At 38.8% G+C, this 19,723-nt stretch overlaps 1 protein-coding gene and 1 pseudogene across 3 annotated transcripts in view; both read right to left on the reverse strand.

Annotated features, from left to right (window-relative positions):
• The window catches only part of APC6 (anaphase promoting complex 6), a 54,225-nt gene extending 52,513 nt beyond the window's left edge, over positions 1-1,712 (reverse strand). For all 3 annotated transcript variants that reach the window (XR_016430919.1, XM_090000089.1, XM_090000090.1), the window contains exons 1-2: positions 1,231-1,712; positions 803-937 (exon numbers count right to left, since the gene is read on the reverse strand). Coding sequence is in view for 2 of the 3 variants with exons in the window: in XM_090000089.1 (XP_089856215.1) it covers positions 803-937; positions 1,231-1,476 (381 nt within the window). In the remaining variant the exon portion in view is untranslated. The remainder of the gene's footprint in view (positions 1-802; positions 938-1,230) is intronic.
• A 9,752-nt stretch (positions 1,713-11,464) lies between these two features.
• On the reverse strand, positions 11,465-19,115 carry LOC149843839 (large ribosomal subunit protein uL5z pseudogene; annotated as a pseudogene).
• Positions 19,116-19,723: the final 608 nt, after the last annotated feature.

The following is a 19,723-nucleotide window of genomic DNA, read 5'->3' on the forward strand; positions in this document are numbered from 1 at the left end:
CGTCTAATTTATACTGTAACCATGATAAACACATCAAGTTGATAAAAAAAGTAAGGCCAATTTCTTGTTATGCAATGCCAACATGAAATATTTCCTGATAAGTGGATAAAAAGAAAGTGATGGTTGTAACAAAAAACCAAAAAGCCTATAACCAATACTTGAAGACTCACAAGGATAAGCCAAAACAGCAAGACCACATTCCATCCACAAGCAAATTAGAAGTAGCATGGTTTTAACACAGGAACAAGTCATCTACATTAAGAATCTTCCCACATGAAATACAGTACCATTCATGTCCTTGATAATTATTTAAGTGTATAAAATAGTCTTACTCCTATCCAAATTCTCCTTCGTGAATGAAGGAACAAACCCCTCTTAATCTTTCTACAAATGAACATGATTTCTTGTAATTTTTTTCTTAATTTGTTTGCATTCTTTTGACATAGTAATCACTAGTCAACGTACAGTCATTGTCATAGAAACAGTGATATGAATTGATGATCAAGCAGAAATTTTCGATTAAAAAATGGCTGATCTCGCTCCTACGTTGAATATCCAACTAGGAATGCTGCCACAGTGAATGTGTTATCAACAATATGGAGGAAGGACTCATGCAAAGTCAAACTACAAGTGCAAATTACACACTGGGATACATCTACCCCCGAGTTCTCATACAGCGAGCCACAGAATCATTCAAGACAAACTGATAACCAACAACAGTGATTGACAACAACAAAAAAGAGAGAAAATCAAACAAAGAATTAGATTGTGAATTAGATTGTGCTTCTGAAAGAATGCATACATTGATCTCCCGATCCTCCCCATCCTTGTCCAAGCACGCTACATTACAATCACCCGACGAGTTGGCATTCCCATGTTCATCTACTTTAGCGTCGCCAAGCATCTCCAGACATTGATGCCATTGCTTCAACTCCTCCTGCATATGATGAACACAATGACAACTATTATAGCGATGACAGTTTCAACAATGAACCAAGTACAAGGAATTCAAAAGACGATATGAAGCCGATGATAAAGACTGAGAAATGAGCCAATTTAGCACAAGGAATTCAGATAGGATCATGATGACGATGATGATGATGGTGACGAAATTAACCACATGTATGCACGAGGAATTTCAAAGTAGGCATGTCAAAGACGAAGACAACGGCGAAATCAACCAAATCAATGCACAAGAAGATCATCCTAGGACAGATCGGGAACACTAACCAGGCACTTCGCGGCGAGGTACCGGAAACGGAGGTCCCGGAAGATGATCTTGGAGCTGCTGAGGAGGTGAAGGGCGCGGCGGAAATGCCGGCCGAGGAAGAGCGCCTGCGCCTGCATGTAGATGTCAGCGGGCTCTCCGGTGAAAGCGGCGACCTTATCGGCGAAGAAGATGGCAGAGGAGTAGAGGTGCTTGTTCACGCAGTCCCTCACGACCCCGCGGATCTTCTCTATCTCTTCTTCCCTCATCTTCCTCCCTCCCCCAGGGCCTGGCTCAAAGAACAGGGGAAAAAAAAGAAGCCTAGAAACCCTAGACCTTAACCCTAGAAAGCCGAGTTGCAGAGAGCGTTTGCCGCTCTTGATTCTTCGCCGTTGCCGGGAAATTGAAAGCTTGTGAAGAGGGAAAAGGGAGGGAAAGTTTTTGTGAAGGCGATCGGGGTTTTATTTCAAAGGGGGTCGGACTTCGGAGGAAGGTTGGGGTTTCTACTATTGAATTACGAAAATATTCTCAGATTTTTTAATGAAGGATATGCCACATAAACTCTCTGTTTGGTAATTTATATTTTGGTTAGGGGCTCAGAAGTCAATAACGTATTTCGTGATTTCAGTTTTATTCTCAGATTCGGATCAGTATTCTTAAGTTTGATCTAATTCAGATTCAGATCAAAATCTGATCCGGTTGCATTTACTTTTTACGTATACAATGGACTTGTTTTTAGTCTCTCTTTTTTGCCTGATCCAGTTTTACCTCATCCATTTCAGATTGAGATTAATGCCAGATACTTGGATATGATTTGGGTCCGAACTCATACTCGGATATGCTGTTTCCAATCTGGAGTTGGATCTGACATGATGCAGCCTGCATCCAACCTGTTTGCATCCCTACTCATGGCTGGTTTATTTCAGGGATATAAACAGGTCAGATTCGGGTTGGATTTAGGAATACTGAATTTGACGTAATCGGATATGACCTAATAGGACCAGGATTTGGATGGAACGAGCTCTAACCAAATCTCTATCTGATTGGCAATTTGAACTAAATCGGATATTCCTTGGACATATTTTCTCATCCAGTTGTTAACCTGATTCAAATTCAGACACAAAAGTCTAAAAATTTGTCCGAATCCCATTGTTAATCAAATGTGAGGAAACGAAATCAACAGATTTGGACCATGTTGTATTCGACATCACAAATCTACGTATCCAGATTTTCCCATGTAGGGAAAAACTCGATAAAACAGATTCTGCACTTTGGAAAAGTCTCGGGAAAGTAGGCATATATAAGTTTTTTTTTAAATTTATAAAACACCAAAGAGCATAAATAATCTTTGGGATGTAAAAAAAAAATACAAACTTGTTAACATAGGTGAGATTTTGAAAACAAAATATTATTCAAATATCACAGTTTTATCGTGATGAAGATATAGGCTCTCTAGAGTATGGTACTCTATAGCTGAATCTCATTGGCACGACCTTTATTTGACCAATTTGACCCCACTAATGTGTGCAACATGGTCGATAAATTAGTGAATACAGTTTGGATTAAGCAGTTTCAATTTAAAATATGATTTTCTTAGGGTAATTTGCTTCACCCAATTTACACATGAAAATAAGGGTTTACATATGGGCAAGTAGGGGTGGCAAACGGGTCGGGTTGGCGGGTCAGCATACCTCAACCCGAACCCGAACCGTTTATTAAACGGGTCGGTTGTGGCAAACACGAACCCGACCCGTTTAATAAATGGGTAACCCGACACGACCCGCCAACCCATTTAATAAATGGGTTGGGTCGGGTAAACGGGTTTTCAGGTTCCCGGGTCGGGTTGGCGGGTTGACGGATCGGGTTGGCAGGTTGGCGGGTCGGGTTGACGGGTTGACGGGTCGGTTGGCGGGTTGACGGGTCAGGCAGACGGGTTGGCTGGTTGGCGGGTCGGGTTGGCGGGTTTGAAAGTGCACTAGGATCGAGGCGACGAGCACTAGAGGGGGGGTGAATAGTGCTTTTAAAACTTTTTGCGGAATATTGAAGGATTTTGCAAATCTCAAAGCAAACACACAAAGAACACAAGATTTTATCCTGGTTCGGTCAAACCCGACCTACATTCAGTCACCAAGCAAAACCCACTTGAGATTTTCCACTATCAACCTTGTAAACTACAATATCACACAGACCATAACCGGTCCCACTTTCAGTAACAATCCCACTGAAAGCAAACAACTCCTTTACACCAAGGAGTCCTTCTTTTTACACAAAAGAAATAACAACTTACAATACAACCTATGAGCCTTCCTTTTGAATGCAAATGAGATGCAATTGGCTTTTGAGGTTGTTGAAACACTCTACTCACGAATTCACTATCTGTCAAAGTGATTTGAGTGAAAAAATGAAGTGAAAATATCACGTGAGTGAGAAAATCAATACTTGACTGAATAAGAGTGAAAAGCAAGATTCAAATCGATTGAATTGTCATTTTTGAGTGTAAAATGCACTCATATTTATAGTTAAAAGATTTCATACGTTGAGAGTATGAAAGGGTGTCAAAACGGTCCATTTCGAACGATCAAAATGTTTGAAAAATGAAAAGACACGCCTTTTTGAAGTTTCAGGAAAACGGCAAAATTAGTCGACTGAAACATCAGTTAGTCGACTAATAGTTAGTTATTAGTAGACTGACAGTTATCGTCGGTCGACTGATCTGTTAATCGAGCCGTTTGAAAATTTGAACTTTTGAAACTTAGTCGACTGATAATATCATCAGTAGACTGAAAAACCTTTTAGTCGACTGCTGCTAAAAACTTCTGAAAAACAAACATTATGTTCGGTCGACTGATAAAAAGCATTAGTCGACTGCTGCTAAATTTTTCAGAATACACATGTTCTGTTCAGTCGACTGAAAAACCATTAGTCGACTGCTGCTAGTTTTCCAGAAAACACATGTTCTATTCAGTCGACTGAAAAACCATTAGTCGACTGTTGCTAATTTTCCAGAAAACACATGTTCTGTTCAGTCGACTGAAAAACCATCGGTCGACTAATTTGACAAGAATGACTTTTTAGAAAATATGGCGCGAAAGGATTAGTCGACTGATAAGTCTATTGGTCGACTAATAAACATGAAAATTTAAGAAAAGAGTTTTCTAAAAAGATTTTCAAAAGAGTTTCTTTTAGAAAAGTTTTTCTAAAGACTTTTAAGGTGAAATGCAACCTAAATATGCACTCTAAGTAAGGCTCTTACAAGAATCTAAGACTTTTAATGAATTAAACATTTGCACACTAGTCTTCAAGGATTCTTCACTGAATTCTTCAATTTCTTCATAGCCTTAGCTGAAATGCAAATGATTCCACTTGCTCATCATCAAAACCTTGTACTTGAAGTATCATGTATGGCTTCATTGTCGTAACAGGGTTGACCCACCCGCCTAACCCGTTTATTAAACGGGTCAGCCGGGTTGGCGGGTTGGCATACCCCCAACCCGAACCCGACCTGTTTAATAAACGGGTTACGCGGGTCGACCCGTTTATTAAACGGGTTGGCTTAAGCCCAACCCGAACCCGCCTAAGAGGCGGGTTGGCGGGTCGGGTTGGCAGGTCGTGTCAGAAATTTCCACCCCTATGGGCAAGTTTGGAAGCAAGAACCCCCGAGGTGATATCCGATGTGGTAAGCAGGGTCATGTTTCAAGCTGAAGGCTCGGGTTCGAATCCTTCTGCCACATGGGGCTTAAGAGATATCTGGTAGGGGTCTGCCTAAACCCAGCTTTTCTATCAAAAAAAAAAAGTTTGGAAGCAAAAAATAAAATGGCAAGATAATTGCAAGTAGGAAAGAAAAAATGACAACTTTTTCAACCATTCAAAATGAGCGAAAATTTTTGAAAGAAAAGTTTCTATAAAAAGTTTGATTTTTATGAATTTTTTTATTTTTTTTAAATATTTTTTTTTTCTATCAAAAATTATTTTTACATTAGGGCAACCATTCACCCACAACACATCTCTCTCCTTGGGCTGGCACAAGAAGAACTTTCTCTATTTCTGTCTTCAACGCACCCCACCATTTATCATTATCTTTTTTCCCCACCACTATTTTCATCTCTCTCTCTCTCTCTCTCCCCTAGTGAAACCACCTTTCTTTGATGGGCCTGATCAAACCACCTCTATTTGAGAGGAGGCTGATTGACCCTGTCTTTCGCTCTCATTTTTCTCATGCAATACAAATAAGTGAAGATTTTTCTTTCAGAAAATATATCATTTTAGAACTTTTCATAGGCAAAACTTTCTTTTCCTATGAAATTTTTTCTTGCTTTCAAACATGGCCTTATGAAACCTCCCATTTTCTTATGCAGGTGAAACAAACATCCCAGCTCCATTATCCTGTGGTACCCAAACATGGGTTCCTTTTCATGCTGACCATAAATTTGCTATGTAAATCCATTCCCCCACCCGGTGAATGGATTTCCGTATGCATTATTTCAAATCGCACTGCCTTCCCATCATGTGATGCCTTTTCCCTGGAATCTCTTCTTATTGGTGGGAATGAAACAAACAACCCCTCAATGTTCAAATTTTGAGGCATTGTAGACCACTTAATTTTCCAGAGCTTATACAATCAGCTGAGAGAACATGATCGCACTACCTAAATTTTGTTTTTAACTAAGCAAACCATATAGTTGAGTTTGATTTACAGTAAAACTACGAAATTATGCAGGAACAGTTGGTTTATACTAAAAGGTTCATTAGGCTCGAGGGAAGCCAATATTTTCCCACGCCAAGGATAGGCATAACAGCAGAATGCTTCCCATCTGAGGTCATTCCGGCTAGGACATGCAACGATAGGCTGCAAGCTCAAGTGCCCGGACTGATCTTCAGACACGGCATTGGGGCGAACCTCCAAGCCTGGGATGCCATTTTGGGACAGAGCCGCCCCTCAACCAGGATTAGGTCTTGTCCAGAAAAATGGGTAGGGCTGACCTGTTGCCCAACAATTTGAATGGGATGAACCAGTAGCCACCGACAATGATATTTGACTTGAAGAAGATGCTTTTAGCCTAAATTAGTTGCCACAAAAAATTACAATGAAATTGTCCGAAATATGACACAAACGACACCTTTCAGTGATGAATATTGTATTCATGAAATTGGAGTAGATCATCACAAAAAACAATGCTAAACTTGACCAGTGGCGGAGCTAGAAGTTTTTCGTTGGGTGGGCAGACTTTGGGTCTCGAAGAGAATGCTATGGTCTTGAAGGACGATCCATTTATTCGGACCTGTGACGGAGCCAAAAAAATTTCGTTGGAGGAACAGTCGTTCGTAGAGAGATAAAACTTAAATAAACTTTTGAATTAAAATAACAATTGTTACAAACACAAACAACTAAATTTATGAACATAATAAGATAAAACCTTAAATTGTACTTTTAAACTAAAATAAAGATGGTTTACTTAAGAAATACAAACAACTAAATTCATGGAAATTTTACAATTAGCATCTTCTATTTTTCATATTTTGAAAATAATTCATAATTGCATCATCATTGATGGTATCAAATGTCTCATTCTCTATGTAAGTAATCAAAGCATCATTAATCTATTCATCTCTCATTCTATTACGTGGACGATTTTTTATATTGTTCATAGTTGAAAATGCTTTTTCAACACTTATTGTTGCAACTGGCAAAGTTAATGTCAACTTAATCAATAAATACACATGAGAAAATACAATATGCTTTTGAGTTGCTACCATCATCTCTGCTAGCTCTGCTAAAGATTTTAAACTTGAAAAATGATCATTGTTTCGTATTTCTGCAATATATATATATATATATATATATATATATATATATCCAATTGACTTGCAAGTCTAATTATGTTTACTTTAAAAAAGTCCTTAGGGTAAAGCTCAGCAAAACGAATCAACTTATCTTTATCAAAAGCATAGAAATTTTTTTTTGGACTCAAGCATGCCATTTAAAGGAGGAGCTTGTATTTGCTCCAGTGAAACGATCATTCAACTCTTGAAGTTGTAAATCAATAATAGCATAAAACACATCAATACGATAATGACGCAATGTGGTGATCTTTTCAACCTTACGTCTTGGTCGTCCTTTAGGTGTATATGAGTCCCCTAGATCAGGAATCAAAATATCAAATCTCTTACAAAATATGGACACTTTGTTTATGAGAGAGTCTCATCCATTGTCTTTCATACCTTGAAAGCACTATTTTGATGTAGTGACTAAACTCATAGCATTCACACTGTCTTGATCTTTTCACTGAAGTGCTTATGAAAGGTCAGCAATTATTCCTAAAACTTTACACATCAAACGTAAGCAAAAAACAAATTCAAAATCTTGCAACTGATGATATAAAATAATTGCATCTGAACTTTTTTCTTGAATATGTATCTTCTGCAATAATATCTAACACTTAAATAACATATGAATACATACTGAGTAAATTAACCCAAGCATCGTAATGAGAATCCCACCGAGTATCACCAGGTCATTTGAAACTTATTCCTTGATTTAATCCTCATCATGTTTCAAGTTCACCCAATGCAAGTGCTTCAACAATTCACATAAATTTTGCTTCTTGAATAAGCTCAGAACTCTTGCATGAAGTGGAGAAAAAAATTGACAACCCGCCTAATATATTGAAAAACACATCAAGCAATGAATTTGTTTTAGCAACACCAACTAATGCCAATTGAAGTTGATGTGCAAAACAATGAATATAATATGCAAATGCATTTTCATGTAATATAAGACTTTTCAATTCATTAAACTCCCCTCTCATATTACTTGCTGCATCATAACCCTGTCCACACAAACATGATATGCTTAATTTATTATTACAAAATACTTCTTCAATTGTTTGTTTGAATGACATTGAACTTGTTTTAAGAACATGCACAAGAGTAAGAAATTGCTCAACTACTCGACCTTTTTCATTAACAAACCGTAAAACAATAGTAATTTGTTTTTTAGTTGATACATCACGAGAATCATCAAGTAAAATAGAAAAAAAAGTATCGCCAAGTTCCGTGAAAATAGCATTTGTGGTTTGTATAGAAGCAACCTTAACAATATCCTTTGTATATCAAGCGATATCAATTTGTTATTTTTTAGAGCACTTTTCAATACAACTTTATTTGTGTCATCATTGATCTTTGCAAATATCTTCAACAACTCAATAAAATTTCCTCTATTAAGAGATTCTTCAGCTTCATGATGTCCTCCAAATGTTAATCCTTGACTTAACAAGTATCTGATTGCATTAATAGTTGCCCAAAGGTGAAGTCTATATTCATCTTTCTGTCGAACATTTTGTTTATAAAGTATAGCATCAATATGTTGTTTTTGTTGCAACAAATTTTGACACTTCATTCATGTTGAATTGTGAAAATTGATAGGGCTTACAACATGTTTATCAAACCTCTTATTCTCTTTTCAGTTATCAAATCCTTCAGATACGAATGCCCCTGCACTAATCCTCTTTGTGCTTTTTGGCCTGAAAATATAACACTGCAAATAATATCTTTATGCTTACTTGTACTATACTCCAACTAATCCTTATACTCATCATACCAAGTTGAAATTAACCTTCATTTTTTGTGGTTTAGTTGAAACGTATAATCTCGAGGTTGACAAAGACCTCAAATCATATATGTTCTACGAACATTATCTTAGACATTAGGATGATAACTAGAAATAGAAGGACGAAGTGCAGATGTAACTCTGATTCATCAATTTCTGTTTTGCTCGGTTCTCCTTCTTGAGTTATAGAAGATTTATCAAAGATTGGCCTTTTCATTATAAATGTATCCATTCCTACGCAAAAAAAAAAAATAAGACAATGTTCTATGAGCCAAATCTCATTGCAAAAAAGAATCGAGCAAAATGAAAATGACAATTGTTTACGAGGTTAGTAATATGCCGTTATGCTTAAAACGTTAGTAATATGCCTCTAAAAGAATAAACGCACAAGTATAAGTCGAGCATTAACCCATCATTGTATGATCATACGAAGAGGGCTCAGTTTCCCGCTTGCAGGCAACAGAGTCTCCCTGCCTGCAAGCTGCAGAGGCAAGGGCAAAGACACTGCACCCTGCCTGCAAGGGTGCCAAGGGCAGGGGCCTCCTCACCCCTGCTTGGCAAAGAGCAGCAGAGGCAGGGAACAAGGGCTCCCTGCTTGCGAGGACAAGGAAGGCAGAGGAGGGAGAATGGACTCCCTATCGAGCCTGCCACAACAGAACAGGACGACGCAAGCCCCCCGCTGTAAAGGAGAAAGGCAGGGGCTCCACCCCTGCCGGCAACAAGAACAAGAACAAGGCAGAGGGCGAAGCCCATTGTCGACAATCAGAGGAGGTAGGGAAAGCAAAGCCTCTGCCGACAATCGAGGGACGGGGGGAAAGCCCCTTGTCAGGAAGGGCTCGCAGAGGCAGGGGGTGAAGCCCCCTGCCGAAAACACCAACAGAAGCAGGGGGCACCCCCCTACCAGGAAAAACATAAGAGGCGGGGGGGTCACCCCCTGCCGAGAACCAGGAAGAGGGCAGGGGAGGCTTCGCCCCCCTACTGGAAAAAACATCAAGGAGGCAGGGGGCAGCGCCCCTTGCCGAAAAACATAAGAGGGAAGAGAGGGGGGGGGGGGGGGCTCACCCCCCATCAGGAAACAACACAAGGCAGGGGGGAGTAAAGCCCCCTGCCGAACAACATCAAGAGACAGGCCCCCCCAAAGCCCCTGCCGACCACACCCGTCGGCATGCCACGCCCTCCCGAAAAATGGAGCGACAGGCAGGGGTTTCAGCCCCTGTTGATCGACTAGAAAAGCAAGAGAGACGGGGTGGGGAGGTTACCTGCGATGACCGTCGGCTGGCGATGGTCGTCGGTGAAAGGAAGATGACGAAAGAGGAGTAAGGTCTGACACCGACGGCTCGCGTCGCTGGAGCTTGTAGCAAAGAGAGAGAAGCTCAAAGGGGGGCACTGCGGGTTCACCGAAGGGAGGCCGACGACACAGTCGTTGATGGCTGCAGAGCACGGGGTAGGAGCGCCAACGAATGTGGTCGCCTGACCACCGGTGACAGAGCAGAGAGAGAGAGAGAGAAAGTGGTGAGGGTTTTACCCCTCGCCCCTTTCGGTTTGCATCTTTTAAAGGCATAGGCACTCGAATGATTGAGAGCCCGGGTCGGATTTGATCCGGGTTCAACTTAAGGGAACACCCTCGACACGTGCCCGACACATGTCTGTTTTTTTTCCTTGGGTGGGTGATCACCCACTCCTGGCTTCGCTACCTAACACGTGCTTGTGATCGCTAACTAGAAAGAAAAAAACCATAAAAAAAACTTCTTTCAAAGCACCTTCTAACAAGGAGATTTTACTTGTTGGTACAAATTATGCAAATAAAAAAAGCATCCATAATAATCTAATAGACAGGAGAAAAAGCAAGGCAACTATATATCAAACTAAATAAATGTGATACATCTCATAAATGCAAAAAAAAAGGCAACAAAAGGTACCAAATATAAATGCAAGGCACCTATTCATGAGATATTTCTCAATCATCTAAAATAAAAAAAAGCACTAAGGACACCAATGCCAGTAAAAGAACATAGAATATAGCCTGGCCAACCACATATATCACTTAGAATTGAGACCTTGAACTTGAAAAGAGAAAGCACTGTTGCATACCAACCTAAGAAAAACAACAATAAGAAATACACTCCACAAATACAACTCTACATTTCAATAGCTGACAAAGGCATTGTACGAGAAGACCACAAGATGAAACTTTTCTCCATCATCCAATAAAACCCGATATCATATTTAAGCTACAAGAAATGAAGATACAAAGTGGAAAAAAATAAAACATTCATAAAGAAAAAAATCCAATTTAATTAGTCACTGCACAATACTCTCTCGAACAACAATATAGAACCGAGAGATTACATCCCTATCAAACCGCATCCACTTGGAACTACACTATATTGATCATGCTGATTCAATTATCAAGCACCACCCAATACAGAATTATAGACATCAAATCATTAAAAAAATATCAGAATCCCACGAATTAACAGCTTCAAACATAAATTACTCAAATGACTCGCCAAATCAACTCATTTCAAAAACAAAATTCCTTTAAGACAAATCAAGTTTAGCATGTTTTCTAAACCAACTACATTGTGAATAAAACAAAGATACTGACCAACGAAAGTGCTCAATCGTATAAAGGAACAGATGACAAAATCTTACTTGATCCTAAGTTCAATATGCTCCTGGATCCCAAAACCAAAACACCCAGAATCACTAAAGTTCCTCCTCAGCTCCTTGACTTTCAGCCCACTCTCCAGGAGCTGCATCGCCTTCTCGCCTCTCACGGTGACGTAGCAAGCAATATTTTCATTACATCTGATCCCAAAATACCTAACAGTGTGCCTCACTGTAACACAAAAGCAATACAAGAGTTCATCAGAGACCATTTCAGAACACGCAAAGAGAACTAAGAAAAAAAATTATCCGAGACATCTTACCCTTCGAGTATTTGGATCAATGGAAGACATGAAACGAAGAATGAATCAGGGATGAACCCCATCCTCGATCCCTATTGAAGAAATTATTGTTATACCATTATATATATTATAAAATCTTATATATATAACTCTAAAAATATCTCATATCTTATTCTTATCCTTCCTCTAACAAGCTACGTGGGCTCCCATTTCTCTCCTCTACTTCCTCAAACAACGAAAGGTGACTGCGAGGACAGGAGAAACAGAGCCTCACCCCAACCCATTTAGACCAGAGATGAAGGTCATAAAACGGGAAATGAAAGTTAAAAGTAAAATTCTGTCTTGGGATAAATGCTAGAATGGAGGGAAAAAAATTGAGATAGAACGGGTAGAGACATTGTCCCCTGCACCCGCTCCTATCCAGTGCCATCCCTAGTAACGAAAAATGGTGAGCAAGTTATATGTTCCCCCCCGAACAGGCCAGTTAGCTACATCTCATGTTCGGGGGGTCCCAAAGAGCACCACGTATGTAAGCATGTGCGTCTCGTATCCCCATGTTTGTCAGCATTAATTAGCGATGGAGTTTGATGCGATTGCAAAGACTTAAGTACCCTCTCCTCCATTGGTGCCAAAAAAAATGACGATTCTAGAAAAGGAGTGGTTGTAAAGACTTAAGTGCCCTGAAGATGATTATTTAAGACTCACTCTCTGCACTGCAGTATTATCCGAGAAAGAAATCTCCCTTGAAGGAGGCCATGAACATCAACCCTCTCACTCTCTCTCTCCCTTCTCTTTCTGCTTCTGTGCACATCCAACGGAAGATCCTGCATTGCTCCATCAAGCACTGACTGACCTGCACATTGACTGTTGTGGGGCCTGATTCAGAGTTTTTACCCTTATAAAAGGAGGGTTTGGGGGCTCCTCCCAGCGTGGGTAGAATCATTCGACTAAATGAGTTGTAGATCCTGATTCGGAGTTTTTACCCTTACAGGAGAAGGGTCTGGGGGCTCCTCCCAGCGTGGGTAGCATCATTCAACTTGAAGAGTTATGGAGTCTGATTCAGAGTTTTTACCCTTACAGAAGGGGGGGTCTGAGGGCTCCTCCCAGCGTGGGTAGCATCATTGAACTTGACGAGTTGTGGAGCTTGATTTAGAGTTTTTGCCCTTATAGGAGGAGAGTTTGGGGGCTCCTCTCAGCGTGGATAACATCGTTCAACTTGATTCGTAGTGGAGCCTGATTCAGAGTTTTTGCCCTTACAGGAGGGGGGTTTGGGGGCTCTTCCCAGCGTGGGTAGCATCGTTCAACTTGATTCGTTGTGGAGCCTGATTTAGAGTTTTTGCCCTTACAGGAGGGGGGTCCGGGGGCTCCCCCCCAACACGGGTCCCGTGTGTCGTGGTCAAAAAATGCATAGGGTGTAGTGATGAGAAATACATATGTTTGTTTCAAGCAAGGTTGAAAGAAATCAATGGAAAATCCAACAAGGAGCATGCCAGAATCAAGATGTGAATGTCAATCAAGAATGATGTCGCGCAACTCAAATAACACAGAATAATAGGGGTATGGTTTTTAGTTAAAATGGGGAATGAAATGACAATATAAATCACTGAAAATTTACAGGAATAAACTAGACTCAATAACAAATACACCACTTTTTACGGATTTGGAATATGACCTCCGGTTAGTGAGATATGACCCTGACAAGTTGGTCCTAATTCGGTTAGCGATTTGCTTACTGAATAACACTACAAATCGCTATAGTGATTTGCGGAAGACACTACAAATCACTATAGTGAGATCCAACAACACTATAAATCGCTATAGTGATTTGCGGAAGACACTACAAATCATTGTTGAAAAGCCTGATAACACTATAAATCGTTGTGGGGCTCGTTGGAGACCCAAAAACACTATAAGTCGTTATAGTGATTTGCGGAAGACACTACAAATCGCTGTTGAAAAGCTAGATAACACTATAAGTCGTTATGGGGATTGTCGAAGACCCGAAAATACTACAAATCGCTGAAGGAAAGCCTGATAATACTATAAATCGTTGTTGGAAGACCCCAAAAAAATTTGGTCCGGAGGGCGCGCCCCCCCCCCCCCTCGACCCCGCCCGCTGACCGCGCAACGGGATCCACGCCGAAGGGGGGGAACCCCCGGACCTCCCTCTTGTAAGGGCAAAAACTTTAAATCAGGCTCCACAACTCATCAAGTTGAATGATATTACCCACGCTGGGAGGAGCCCTCAAACCCCCTCCTGTAAGGACAAAAACTATGAATCAGGCTCCACAACTCATCAAGTTGAACGATGCTACAGTCAGTGTGAAGGTCAATCAGTGTTTAATGAAGCAATGTAGAATCGTCTGTTGAATGTGCACAGAAGTAGAGAGAGAAGGGAGAGAGAGTGAGAGGGTTGATGTTCATGGCCTTCTCCAAGGAGAACTCTTTGCCTCCCTTGATTTCTTCTCTAAAGAGAGATAGAGTTTTATAGTATTTTACGGAGAAAGAAGAAGAAGACTTTGAAGAGTCAACATCATCCTCGACTTTCTGGATGACAGACATGTTTGTCCTTTTTTTGAACTGTTTTTTTTTTAATGAAGGGCATTTTTGTTATTTTCTCAAACCATCGCTTTATGAGAAGAATAGCAAGAAAGGGTATCGAAGTCTTTGCAACCACACCAGAATCCAATGCTAAGTGATGTCAACATACATGGGAATACGAGCCCCATGTGCTTGTATACGTGGTGCCCCTGAACACAGACGTGGGATTCAGTGAATCATCGAGGGAGAACATACACCACCTTGATTGTATTGTAGGACAATAATGATATGTTTTAAAAAATGCCCATGATTTATCAAAACCATTAAATGGATAATTCCTCAGGTTTTCATTTTTTATAGGACCTTTTTACCCTTCTTGTGTGCGAACTTCATGAATTTTGTAATCCTCATACAATTTTTTTTAAAAATTTGTAGAACAAACCATTGTTCTCACATATATATATATATATATATATATCAGTCATTCAACATTAAAAACCTACATTTTTATCGTACTTGATAAGTTGAGATACAAATCTTGGGTTCTCGTTTATAATATCCAAAATTGAAAAGAAGAAAAACTTTTTTGCAAGCTTTTACAATAGACTAGTCTGTGTTTCAGAAAGTTTTTTTTCCAACTATTCATCAGATTGATATGATCGTGTTTAAAAATTAACGTTTCGATCTTCCTCTATTATTTTTTATGTTTTTTCAAATTCTTGGCACAAGTACTCAAAAAATAGTATATAATGACTGAAATAGGTACAATAGTGTTTATTCGTCTTCTGTTTTAGAAAATTTACACCTCTATCATTTTTTAGTGAATAAAATATCATTAAAAAGATATTATCGTCTAGAATCTCTGCTATTTTTTGTGTTTTTTCAAATTCTTTCATTTTGTAAGATAAAAATCAATAACAAGATAAAGTACTATCTATGAAGTGTTGTTGATGTGTGTTTCACTAGAAATAGCCATCAAAATTGAAACACTGCATTTAATACAACTATAAATTTGTATGCTTACATTATATACACACTGCATTTATTATATTCTTTCACATTAATGTTGCTTCACACTTCCTCTTTGTTGGGGAGAAAAGTACTTCCATCTCTTGGGCCTCAAGAATGTTGTATATCACTGTATCTTTGATAGAAAAAAAAAAACACAATATATCAAAGTTTATTCGAATTTTGTGTTATTCTATTGATTTGTTCTATCTCACCCATACCATGTGATCGAACGAATGATAATTGTGAGATATGTCGACTCTACATCATCATCATCATCCAACACATCGTTCGACTATCATAGGTTGTTAGAGCGAATGCCTTCTGCATCATCATTCTTCACATATTTTTTTATAGATGAAGAGTCATTGATCTTCTCATCACCGATGTTTTTACAAAAACAACTCACTAACAATGAAGTGTCACTCATGCTTTTATCAAAAAAATTATTGTCAATAAATTGTCGCCCATGCTTTTATCGAAAAACTCATTGTCAATGAAGTATCACCCATACTTTCGGAGTTTACTAGTGCCAATGAGTCACTATCGATCAAGAATTTTTGCAAAGCCAAAATGTCATTAGAATGCCATTGAAAGATTGTCGAAAGGATTGACGACCAATAGAACCCTAAGATTGTAAAATAGAGCCTTTGGATGCAAATAAGGAGTTGAGAAACGACATCATTTATATAAAAGAATTTGTAAGATAAAAGAATTTTGTAAGAAAAAAGAATTTTGCAATGCTCCTGTAATACTCTTTTGGAATTTCGCAAGTTACGGACTTTCACAATGTGTCTTACGATAATCATCACGATTTTCACAAGTGTTTTTGAATTTTATATATATATATATATATATATATATATATATATATATATATATATATATATATATATATATATATATATTAGAATATTGCAACCTCATATGAGATTTTATTGATGAGTTTCGTAGGTTCATCCATTTTCATTGTTGTGACCCACGAAAATCGAAAAATTCACATTTGCAAGGGATAAAAGCATCCAAAGAAAGTGAGAACCTTTGAAATTGTCCATTTAGTGGTTTTGATAAATTATGAGGCACTTTTTTTAAAGAATATCATTTTTGTCCGGTACAGTCATTTTTTGTTTTGATAACATTGTTCCCCATCATGTGCCTATCAAGAAAAAGTGTTTGTTTCTAAATTATTTATTATGACTAAATTAATCATATAACTATAACTTTTTTTTAAAGGCAAGCTGGGTTAGGCGGACCCCTATCAGAACCCATGTGAGGGATTTGATCCTGGGCCTTCGTCTTGACACTGGGCCCCCCATTGGTAATCATATAACTGTAATTGTTCTATACATTACAAATTATTATTCGAGTCCAATTAAATACAAAATTATAATATATAGTTTCTCTCTCATATGATTTGGAGCTTGACCCACCAAAGTGGTCAGACAGGTTTACTTGGTTCAGCCGTAGAACTTGGGTCCCATCCCATTGCTCCAAACCCTTTTGGGGCGGGTTCTATAGGGTCCTGAGTAGGTTGGGCCAGAGCAGATCAGGTGCAATGTGATTGCATACTTTTGTGTGCTGCTCAGGTGAAACAATATACTATTGCACTTGATCCTTCCTCTAAGTCGGGCATGGGGCCTAGTCTATCGGGCTCTAATGAGCATTGGGTCAAGTTGGGTTGGGTCAGTCAAATTTTCATCCCCAGAACAAGCCCATTCCATGGACTCACTGGTTGATACAGCGTGAAAAATCTTTTATCAGCAATTTCTCGTGGGGTGAAAAAAATTTGAGTAATTTAAAAACTTCTCAAAAAAATATAAAAAGCTTATCAACAAGCATAAATTTTAAAAAATATAAGTATATACAAATAACAATAAAATTGTATTTATATCGCACTTATATCACAATGTTGGCGTAAACAGTTGTACTAATGAGGGTACATAACTATCGAGCTGGAATTTGTAAATGAAAGTTGTGTCGAATATATTTGACCATATGAATGTATTCAGCATCGTTTTGTTTGCCAAGGATTGGATATATATTGCTCGTCCACGATTTTTAAGTTACTTGAAAATTCCACTTACGTGCTATAATCACATTATTCAGAACTCATTTTGTACTAAATAAACCACGTATGTAGATCACATCTTTAGGGTTCCATCTACAAAAAAAAAACTTTGAACAAATATGGGAAAAGAAAATATCCAATATAGTTGCATACCATCATTGGTACCGAATATTTACCCTAATAAAATCATTGACATTTTAATTACAGATAATTTGAAATAGTATGCTTTTCCTGTTGTTTTAATGGTATTGATCAGAATGCTTTGTAAATTGGGTGCAATCTAGAAAATAGCATGATAAAATGTTGATAATTTCAAAATATTGTGGCTATCAGTTCTCTCTGCTGTAAAATACCATTTCCATCGTATTATTCTTAATGGAAAGCAGCACAAAAAATCAAGTGCCGGGTGTCCTTTTGGATGTGTCCATGTGACATACCCAACCATTCCATGAATTTCTTGCATAACCTCATGGCTTAACCATGCAGCCTGAAGTGTGAACGACCATCTTCAATGCTCTTTTAGATACGGATGCAAACGGTTCGGGTTCGGATTGGATGTAGCCATATCATATTCGACTAATAGGATGTTGGCTAAACAGAATAGAATTTGGATGGTGAAAAGCTCATACCAGATCTACTTTTTTACATGTAAACTGATTTGGGCATCCATTAAATTTGGACATTTGTCAGTTTTGATAGTATAAAAAAAACTATATCCGCATCGGGCTATAATCGGATATGGTTTTGGCTTACCAAATGCAACTAAAGAGAATCAAATTTGGCTAAATTTGGCATCCCTACTTTTAGACCTGTATAAATTTTTTTTATCAGAGATTATAATTTACAGTTCTTTCAACATTGTTCGCAAATCCAAAGGATGACCAACAGGGGCTCCGCTTGTCAGGTAGGAGCAGCTAGTGCACGTTACCTTGACGTTGCAAGTTTAAATCCCAATGGTATCGTTGTATAACTGGTAAAGGTCTGCCTAACCCCCGCTTGCCTTTCAAAAAAAAAAAAATCCAAAGGATGATCGTGCTACTTTGGCTACAATTTCATACAAAATCAATTTACTACATGTTCTAATTCACTGTAATCTTATATCTAGTTTTTTTTTATACGGCAAAACCACCCTAGGATCAGAGACCTAGCCGCGCTGGCTCTGCCAGCCATACCTAATGTAACTGTGTCTTATTCTTATGATATATGCGCATAACACAATGTTAATACACAAAAAGGATACTGAGGCATATGTGTGGATGTAGGGAAGTATGTCACATGAACCATGCCACAAATTCATTTATAGGGTTGCCATAGGCAGGACAAGACTCTCAAGCATGGTGCTTCCCCAAAGGTAGGTCCAGTCCTGTATGGTCCAAGAAGTCCATTGTTTGCACCAATGTCACAAATCTCATTCTCGGGAAAATGTAGTGATATTTTGAAAATTTTGGGTTTCCTTTAGAAAATCATGAGATATTATCAGCATATATGAATACAAGAATATGTAAAAGATATAAAAAGGCACAAATAAACATGTAAAAATATAAAATTGCTACAAAACTATGCGATATTTTGAAAAGATCATGTCTTTTGTTGAGCATTATATCAGCTTTGAAAACATCACAATCAAATGCAATATTTTCCAAATATCTGCAATATTTATGGCAGGTTTGCACTTGCAACTGGCCTCTGGGCATGCAAAACAAATCTTTTTAGAACATTAAGTTGCCGGCCAAGCACGGGCACATCTCTGTCACCTGGCTGAACCTTCGCCATTGGCACCTCTTAGGGCTGTAAATGGGTCGGATTTGTATCGGCTACACAACCCGATTTGAGCCCGGATTTCTGGGTATGGGCGTGGAAAGTGCCTACCCAAACCCAAGCAATATGTGGGCCGGGTTTGGGTCATCATTTTTGCTGGGTACATGAGCCAACACATATTTTTTGCCCAGGTACCCAATCCGACTTGAGTATTCCATATGTATTTTTAATAAAAATAAATTTCTAAAATTAGGCAGATCTAGGTTTGGGATTCCATTTTAGTGACCGAACAAAACCCAAACCCAGTAATTTGTTTTTTGGGCAGGTTCGGGTATACCCTGATAGGTCGGGTACCGACCCCTTGACAGCCCTGGCACCTCTAGACATGTAAACATATGCAGTGCAGGCTGCACAACCCATGCATACCCCATTCAATCCACTCATGAATCTGTGAGAAAATATAACTTGAAACCCTTCCACAAGTGTACTAGTAAACTAAGCTATTTTACTAAGTCCAAATATGTGTCTGTGTGCACATGTAAGTGCACGCACAACACACACAACAAATCACGGTTGAAGACTAGCTAGGCTTGGGTTTAAGTTTTCCAAGAGCTCCACTAACT

The sequence above is a fragment of the Nuphar pumila genome, chromosome 3 (assembly GCF_984573655.1).
Source record: "Nuphar pumila chromosome 3, dmNupPumi1.hap1.1, whole genome shotgun sequence".
Lineage (NCBI taxonomy): Eukaryota > Viridiplantae > Streptophyta > Magnoliopsida > Nymphaeales > Nymphaeaceae > Nuphar > Nuphar pumila.